Raw genomic sequence first — 9070 nt, 5'->3', positions numbered from 1 at the left:
GTATTTTTTAGTAGAGATGGGGTTTCACCGTATTAGCCAGGATGGTCTCGATCTCCTGACCTCGTAATCCGCCCGTCTCGGCCTCCCAAAGTGCTGGGATTACAGACTTGAGCCACCGCGCCTGGCCTTTTTTTTTTTTTTTTTTTTTTTTTTTTTAAAGAGACGGGTCTCACTGTTGCTTGGCCTGCTGGAATGCAGCTCACTGCACCCTGGAACTACTGGGTTCAAGCGATCCTCCTGCCTCAGCCTCCCAAAGTGCTGGGATGAGAGGCGTGAGCCACTGCACCCAAACTGTATTGATCATGCATTCAGCCATCTATCCAACCATCCTTCATATTTGTTGATGCATTTCAAAATAAGTTCCAACATCAGAACACACCCCTCCTCAGAGGATACCCCTGGCTATCACACAGGTAGGGTGCCCGCTAAAGCTCTTCCCGTCCCTAGAAGCCAGTCCAGCTGTCCTGTTTGCGTTAACGGTCTTTTCCTGAGCACTGCAAGGGTAGATCCAGGCCTGTGCAGGTCACCCCTGGATCTCAAATGCTGAGTGGCTCGCACAAAGCTCAGGGACCTTAGGATGTTGACAGTAGGTGATCTACTACCGTCCACTAAGGACAGCTGATGCTGTTCGGAGGTACAAATTGTCCCTCAGTGTCTTCAAGAATGTTACCCTGAGGCCAACTGCTGAGAGAATAGGTCCATGTTTCACACACCCCCCACTCCCGCCCCGCCACCTTCTACCCTCGTTAATTCCCAGGGCAAGGGATGGTCTGGGGCAGCCTGGAGACACCAGACCCACAAGCTTTTTAAAATAACTGCATCCTTTAATGGCAGTAATACAATTATTGGATTAAGAGACCACAGGAGAAAGGCAGGTGACGTTTCTGGAAGACAGATATGGAGTATAAAAAGGGTGTGATATAGTCATGCGGCGATCATTGTAAAAATACAGTTCATTATATACATATTTGCACCACCAACTCTCAACTCTGAAACAGTATTTACACTTTTGTTACAATCCTGGTTAGAGAACAATTTTTCTTTAAAAGCTCGGCCTGATGGCAAATGAGAATTTCGGGTGAATTCATAGTCCCATGAGGTTCTTAGGCTCAATATTCCAAGAGGAGGGCTCCAGCTTCTATTTCATCCACAGATTTCGGTGTAAAAAATATTTTTCTTTTACAAAAGAAAAGCCTCAAAAGGAGAGGAAAAACAACAACAACAAAAAACCCAAAACACGGCCACACTGTGTATTCATACTTATTTTACAAACACCAAGGGCTGCGCCCTCTGCTTCAAGGCCAACACTGGTGGCTGAAGACAAATCTCATTAATGATTGTTAAAAAAAAAAAAAAAAAAAAAAAGACAAAAAGACCAACCAACCTGATCCCAGCACTGACCCCTCCGGGCTGTGCAGCCCTGTAGGACACCCTGCCCCCTGACCCCAAACTATGAGTTTTCCATTTTCTCTTTTGGGGTGGGCTGGGATAGCAGCCTTGTTCACCCCACCCTGAGGAGGAGGGAAGGGGAATCCCTTGGCAGGTGCCCAGGTCTCCTCATGGTCAGCAATGAAGAGATTGGCCTGCAGCCACACAGCGGGCCAGGGAGACAGGCAGAAGGAGCCACAAGCACACACTTCCTGAGGCCCCTCAAGTGGCCAGAGGCAGGATAGCAGGCCTCCCCCAGCACCCCTTGCGCCCATCTCCCAGGCTGTGTCCACAGGTGGGCCTCCTCCAGGGCTCTGCAGAGGAGGCTGGCCCTCAGCCAGGGTGGGAGTGTGGGGGCAGCAGAGGCTCCCCCTCCCCTGCCCTGGCTGCAGGCTTCCCACTCTCCTTAGCCCCTTTCTGAAGTGTACACAAATCTCACAGAGCAACACACCTTGGAACCCCTGCATCTGCTGGGTTGGGAGAGGAAACCTGAACACATCAATACCTGATGCCCTGCAGGTCACAGTGTGAGGAGGTGCGAGGAAAACAGAAGAAACACTTGGCCAGGAGCCACCCTAGGGTCCCTGCTGTTGGGGCCTGGCGGCGAAGCCACTTCACGGATCCTGGAGCTGTCCGGGGCCGAGCTGCAGTGCGGTCATAGCGGGTGCGTGGCTTGAGGACCAGGATAGACCCTGGTGCGGGCAAGGAGGGTGTGGCCCTGATGGGACAGGTCGGGTTAATACTGACAGAAAACTGGTGCGTGCTCCAAGGGGCTGCCTCCTGGAGGTGGCTCTTCGGGACTCCGCCCCACACCGGCCCCCACTGCCTTTGGGTCGAGTTCTCACACTGGAGGCTTCTGCTGCAGGCTGGGGGGCACTGGCTTGCTCTGGACGGAGGGTGGCAGGGAGGGCACACGTAGTAATGCAGGGACAGGAACAGGCACGTGCCAGGGAGCCCCAAGTGCCACTGAGGGTTTTTTCCTTAATACCTTTTCACTGTCACCATCTCCTGAGTGGGTTGTCACGCCCTGCACTGAACAAGACAGTGATGGTGTACCCTAGGATTCTAGAAACGCCTGAACCTGCTTCCACACAGGCCCTGCCACGGTCTTGGTTCTGGGTCTCTTTGGGCACAGGGTAAGGAGCGTTCAGTGCCTTCCAAGACACCAACTGTTCCCTTTGTCCTGGGGAAAAGGGGCCATGCTTTGCCCAAAAAACCCACTGGGACTCCAGCGAGGCCCGGCCAGGCAGAGTCCATGGGGTCTGAGTCTGGACACTGGCAACAGTTCACAGGTTTGCGGGCACGAGTCGGTTTGCTCAGCAGGAGCCCCTGAGCCCGCCACACTGACTAGAACTTAAGATGGTTATATACAATTTATAAATCTCAAAGAAAGTACTACTTAAAAAAAAAAAAAAAAAAAAAAAAAGAGAGAAGAAAAGCAAAAGAAAAAGGAGGAAAGAAAAAAGGAACACCCAGCCTGCCTCCCCTTCCCCACAAGTTCCCCACCCCAGGTGCTGCCCTGAACGCCACCCTAGCAAGGGCGGCTAGAGCCACGGCTCTGGCTGGACACTACTGGCAAAAGGGGGAGGCCGTGGGGTCGAAGCCTTTAAAAACATCCTTTAGGGACGCTGCATCCTGCTCACCCTCGCGGGCCGGACTGTTCCCAGCAAATGGACTTCCTGAGCCCGTCTTGGGTGCCTGCTTCACCGTCCCGAAGAGGGTGGGAACAGGCAGGTTGTGCACCCCGGGCTGCGGTGGGGCACCCTCAGGGGGTGGGGTGGCGGTGGTGGCGGTGGGGGCTGTAGCGGCCTTGGGCCGGGGCCGGTTGTAGCTGTTGTATCTGTCCGTGGGGGCGCCTCCATCGGCACCGGCCTTCCCTGTCTCTGGCTGTTCCAGGGCAGACTTGCGGATGAACGGGGGCTCCTTGGCCTTGGAGGCCGAGCTCTTGCCATTACCCTCAGCGCCCTTGGGCTGGACACCCGTGTCAGCGGCCGGCTCTGTGGCTTTGCCCCCCGCGTTGGGAGTCCTCGGGTCGTAGAGGCTGATGCCGCTCAGCACGCTGCTCTGCCCGCTCCCTCCACCCTGGCCCAGCCCACCGGCTGCCAGCACGCGAGGGTCGTAGGGAGCGGTGGCTGGTGGGGAGGCATCCCCACTCGGGCTGGCAGTGGGAGAGGGCACCTCAGCGGGGCTGGGCTTGGCAGCCCGGGAGGAGGCCATAGAGTCTGTGGGTTTCTGCAGCCGAGGGTCGGTGGGGGCCTTCCGCACCCGGGGGTCACTGGGTTTGTCGGTGGAACCGGGAGCAGCCGAGGAGCCGGTGGCATTGACCGTCTTGAGGATGCGAGAGAGAAGTTCAAAGTCGGGGAGGTTGGCGCCCTGTGTGCTGGAGTCCGTGGAGGCACCCGGGCGCTGCCGGGCGTTGGGGGGCCCTGCCGTTGCGGCGCGGTGCAGGCGGGGGTCCAGGGTGGGCATGGACTGCAGGGCAGCGGGCACGGGGGGCACTGCGTCCTGCTTGGGGACGGGTAGGGGGATCAGGTCCTCGGGATTCCAGAGCACGGTGCGGGCGAAGCTGGGCTTGCTCAGGGTCACGTCCTTCTTGATGTGGCTGAACTGCTGCAGTTGTGACCGTGGGTCCCGCAGGGGGTGCCCGGGGAGTGGGTCCAGGGGAATGTTCACGGCCTTCTCCCGCAGGGCCCGCTCCCCTTCCTCTTCCTCCGCAGGGGGCGGCCCAGACCCCTTGGAACTGCTGGGGCCCACAGGGCTGGAATGAAGGCTGCCTTCAGGCTTGGAGGTGGGCAGGGCGCGAGCCAGCCGAGGATCGGAGGGTCCGGAATCCCCTGGGCCAGACCCGCCAGAAGCCTCTGCATGGCGGCTGAGTCTGGGGTCCCGGCTGAGGCGAGGGTCTGCCAGCCGGCTTCCTGTGGGGTGTCCCTTCTGGAGGCGGGGGTCTCCCAGCCCACTGCTGCTCAGCTCTCCAACTGAAGCCGGGGGTCGGCTGGACGTCTGCTGCCTCAAGGTCTTCAGGATGGAGGTTACACTGCTTCCACCCTCATCCTCATCACTGGAGTACCAGTTTCCGGTGTCACCTGGGAAAGAACAGAGGAGCGGGGAGGGGTAAGTGGGCGCATCCACCACCCATCCTCTTGAAGCCCACAGCAGCCCACCGTGAGCAGCTCCTCTGCTCGTGCCTCTCAGAACCTCAGGTCCTCCTCTCTAAGGCTCCCTCCCCACAGCAGGCGGCTGAGGAGACCCAGGGAGCTAAGGCGCTACCTTTTATGCCATGCTCCCCAGCGCTCCTCAGTGGCAGCACTGCACTAAGTAGTTTGTTTTATTTAAGTAACTCACAACCACCCCAGGAGGTAGTGATACTATGATGCCCATTTGACAGATATGAAAACAGAGGCACGGTGCTGTTACACCGGAGTCAGGGCCAGGACTGGGCTGGGACTCCTAACCCAGAGCTCTGGCGTCTCCTCCCGCCCACCTCTGGGCTGGTTCAGCAACCACTGTGGCAAGTGCAGCTGTGGGAACCTCCTTCTGGAGGTCCTTGTAGCAGATACCATTGACTCAGTTCTGGCTGGGCCTGGGGCTCACAGACACTTGCCCCCAAACCGGCTCATGATGTCCCTATGTCCCAGGGAAAGGTGGCTGGACCAACCAGTCACCGGCTAAGAGGCAGGGCCAGCTGGACAGACTCAGACATGGGCTCAAGCAAAACCTAGGCCAGCACAGCCTGGGCCACTGGGGGAGCCGCCCCTCTTCCTGCTGTCCCACTGGCTCCTGGGATACTGTCAGGGCCACCTGTGGCCTCTAGTTTCAGGATCTAGAAACCACTTGTCATTTTATCCCAAGGCGGACACCACTAAGTCAACCACACAGCAACTGAGACTTGGTGGCTCATGACTATGATTATTACTGGTTAATTTCAATGACTCTCTTGTCTGTTGGCTCCTTGAGAACATGGTAGGAAAATGGGGGCTGTGAAAGTCTCCCTAAAGCCTCCTCTGGCAGGGCGCAGGCAGCTGATCCTGTTGGCGGCTCTCTCTTCCAGGAACCAGCCCTCCACCCTACTCTATGGGATCAGTGTCTCTCCTGAACCCAACACAGAAAGCCATCCCTGACTGCCAGTTTTCTCAGGGACATACAGCAGCCCCAGCCCGGCTTCATGGCCCTGGACAGGGGTCCTCCCTAGCCATGGGCTCCTTCCCGACAGGAAACCCAACCTGGAACACCCCACCACCTCCGCTCCCCTGCACAGTGGCCCAGGGCCTGTGCCCCGGCCCCTGGGGCGGACACGTGCCTTCCTCATTCTCCCGGTCCTGCTTGCTGCTCTCAGCCAGCCTCCTCGCTCTCTCCTCCTCCTCCTGCTGCTTCTGCTGGATCCTCAGGTACAGGGCCCTCTGGGCTGAGGGCAGGAAGTCAGGGACACCGGCGCCTGGCTTCGGCCGGCCTGGGGGCCCTCCCTCAGAGAAGCTGTCGGGCTCCAGAGGGTGCTCAGGGAAGAGGTGCTCCCCAGGCTCCCCTGGCAGCTCTTCGTAGTGCCCGTAGTCCTCTGTGGCAGGGAAGAACCGAGGGTTCATGTCGGGAAGGGCCTCCAGGTGCCAACTCCAGCCCCCCCCTGCCCCTCACTGCAAACCCACCCCGATGGCGATGGAGGACGACGCACAGCCTGCCCCTGCCTGCCCTCCCCAGGTCTCAGGGGAACGGAGCCGCCCATGGGTAGCCCCGCCTATGTGAAGAATGAGGTTCAGAGAGGGTTGAGTGATGGGGGCAAACGCTTATGAGGTGGAAACAGGATGGAACATCGGATGTACATTTGTAAGACGCAAGGAGAAGGCTTTGAAAAGACAGAAACAGTCCCTCCGGGACGCAGATTCTAGAGAGGCCAGGGATGGATCCTGCACTCTTTCCTGTACTTGTTTAATTATTTTGGATGGACAGGAGTTTCATGGTTTCTTTCTAACAATTAAGAAGGAAACACTGTACATCTCATAGTGAACTCAACCATGTTCAACACTAAAAGCCAGGAAAAGAGAATGAAATGAGCCAAAGTGCTGCTCTGGCCAACAGAGGCTCCAGACTGCCTCTCCTCCTGCTCCACAGCATTAGGGGGTCTCTCAGGAAGCACCGGGCCTCCACCTCCTGCAGTGTGGGCACTGGCACCAACCACCTCACCCCATGCACTCCCCCAGTGCCTAAGCCAAGAGCTGTGGGCAGCGGCGCAGGCTGACGTGGGGACGCAGCAGGCGTAGAGGGGAGGGCAGGCTCGGCGACACCTCCTGCATGTTGCGTGTGTGCATCACATGTGAGTATGGGAGACAGCGAGTCACTGAGACGGGGGGATGTCTAGAGTCAGTGCTTCACCACAAAACGCTATGCAGTGATGGAAATGTTCTAGATCTGCAGGGCAACATGTGGCCACCTAAATCTTCCTGGGGCAGCCGAGCATTTAAAACGTGGTGTCTAAAAAAGTGCACTTGTAACTTAGCTTACATTAATTTCAACTTCGTCAAGTGAATCTGATGGGCCAGCCTGCTCTGTGACACATCCCAGTGCAGAGCTGGGACCCACTCGACGAACCAGACAGCCAAGGGTCCCCCTTCACACACAGTGTGTGCACACACCAGAAACCACAGACCATACATGTTAGAGGGAGGATTTTATGAAACAGGATTACTCTAGAGACACCTACTGCTACCAATGTGACCGACTTCTGGTTCCCCGCCAGCAGAGCTTCTCCCATGCACCTTTCAGATGCTTTTGTTAAAGGGGGTGGAGCTGAGAGAACCCCAGTACCTCATTGTGGCAGCCTGTTTTTCTCATCTTTCTAAAGCACCCACTCTCACCCGAGTACCTGCTCTCCTGGCTCCATGCACCACCTAAAGTCAAAGCCCATGTTTACATTTTGATCTCTAGCCTGGGCCTCTCCCTGATGCCCCTGAAACCACCCCTCAAAATTTCTACGTGGCCGTCAGAGGGGCAGGCACCCTGGAGTGACTATGCCCCATGTCCAGCGCCCCATCCTCAATGCTGCTCCTACCTGCCTTGCAAAACACACACGGGACTCACACTGCTCTACGGCGCCGCATCCAAACCTCAAAGCCCTGCCTTGCACTCCAGCAGCTGCCCTGCTGCCTCTGCCCAGGGACAGCCCCCAGCAGCTGCCACAGCAGCATCCCCAGCTCAACACAGGGCCGCCCCCACCCAGAGGTCCCATCGTTCCTCACGTTGCAAGTGCTGCTTCACTTCTCAGAGAGACTTTTGTGACCATCACCACTGAGGCACTGAGCCTTCTGGCCCACCACCACGGTACCCCACCTTTTCTTCTAACAATGGCCAATGCTGAAAGGAGCCAACTCCTCTATCTACATGCTTGCTACCTGCTTCGTTCCACCAAGATGCAACTGAGCAAGGACAGTGGTGGCCTACTGTGCCTGGCCCTCCTCCTCCAGAGGGCTGCACATCGCATCTCCTACAGCTGCAGCAGCGTCATCCAAACCCCTCTGCTCACTGCACACGTTACCAATGCAAAAGGAAAAAAAGGCAGGAAAACGGCCGGTAAAGGGCACAGAACCCACAGAGTCCTGGGGTGGACACTGGTTGCTCCAAGCCAAGAATTGCCTGGAAAGAGAGAGTTTTGGCCAGGCCACTAACTGAGCCCTGATGGGCCCATCAGCCTCTCAGTCTCACACCCTTGCACACTCGTCCCTCTAACTTCCCACGCTTCCGATTCCAGGCACAGCTTGCAAAATTAAAAAGAAATAACCTATAATGATAATAAACAGAATATTCCTTTTTTCCTCAACAGAATAATAAATCCTATGTTACTGAAAACATTCAACCATTAAATGGGACAGAGATGGAGTCATGCTTTCGAAGAGACTCGGACAAAGGAAGAAAAATCACATCTCCCTGACTACTCCACTGTGTAAAGCCCACAACCCCAGGCAGTCACACCTGGAGCCCCGCATACCTGCATCCCCCAGGAGTCCGGGCTCCATCTCCATGCCCTCCTGCTGCTGGTAGAAGTTTTCATAGAAGTTCTGGGCTGGCGGGATAGGGGGCATCATTCCAGAATGTGGGGAGTCTCCAGGGCCGTAGGGCATCATTGGAGGGCCACCAGGGCCCATGGGTGGGCCAGGATTCATGCCAGGGCCCATCTGCATGTCGGGGTGCATGTCCGGGTGCATGTCGGGGTGCATGTCTGTGTGCATGTCAGGGTGCATGTCAGGATGCATTGGACCGCCCATTGGCCCTGGGGGTCCCATGTTGGGCCCAGGGCCCATTGGCCCTGGGGGTCCACCGGGTCCAGGGAACCTAGAAGAAGGAAAAGGTGCCTGTGAGGGAAGCTGCAGACCAGGACTCCCACAGCTGGGGAGAGAGGCAGGACCCTGCCCCAGCCAGGCTTACCCTGACAAGAGGAACCTGGCTGGGCCCAGGATAGCGTCCCCTGCCTACCGCGGGGGCCCAGGGCACTCACCTCACACCCAGCTTCTCAGCCAGCTGTCCCGTGGGCCGTACCACAATCTCAAACAAGGAGGGGATCTTCTTGTTGTACATGTCCTGCTGCTGCAGTTGCTGCGGGGACAGCGGCTCATGTACTGGCATGGGCATCTGAGGGGGCCCGGGTGGCGGGGGAGGGGGT

The 9070-nt window shown here is 57.3% G+C and overlaps 1 protein-coding gene across 1 annotated transcript in view; it reads right to left on the bottom strand.

The window, feature by feature from the left end:
• Positions 1–803: 803 nt before the first annotated feature.
• Positions 804–9070, bottom strand: part of ZC3H4 (zinc finger CCCH-type containing 4) — a 55860-nt gene continuing 47593 nt past the window's right edge. The window contains exons 12-15 of the mRNA XM_017888906.1: positions 8906–9068; positions 8399–8742; positions 5726–5977; positions 804–4511 (exon numbers count right to left, since the gene is read on the bottom strand). Coding sequence (XP_017744395.1) covers positions 2998–4511; positions 5726–5977; positions 8399–8742; positions 8906–9068 — 2273 coding nt within the window. The 3' untranslated portion in view covers positions 804–2997. The remainder of the gene's footprint in view (positions 4512–5725; positions 5978–8398; positions 8743–8905; positions 9069–9070) is intronic.

The sequence above is a fragment of the Rhinopithecus bieti genome, unplaced genomic scaffold (assembly GCF_001698545.2).
Source record: "Rhinopithecus bieti isolate Rb0 unplaced genomic scaffold, ASM169854v2 scaffold_574, whole genome shotgun sequence".
Taxonomy (NCBI): Eukaryota; Metazoa; Chordata; class Mammalia; order Primates; family Cercopithecidae; genus Rhinopithecus; species Rhinopithecus bieti.
The sequence above is the reverse complement of the archived record's forward strand: the minus strand, read 5'-3'. Positions and strand labels throughout refer to the sequence as shown.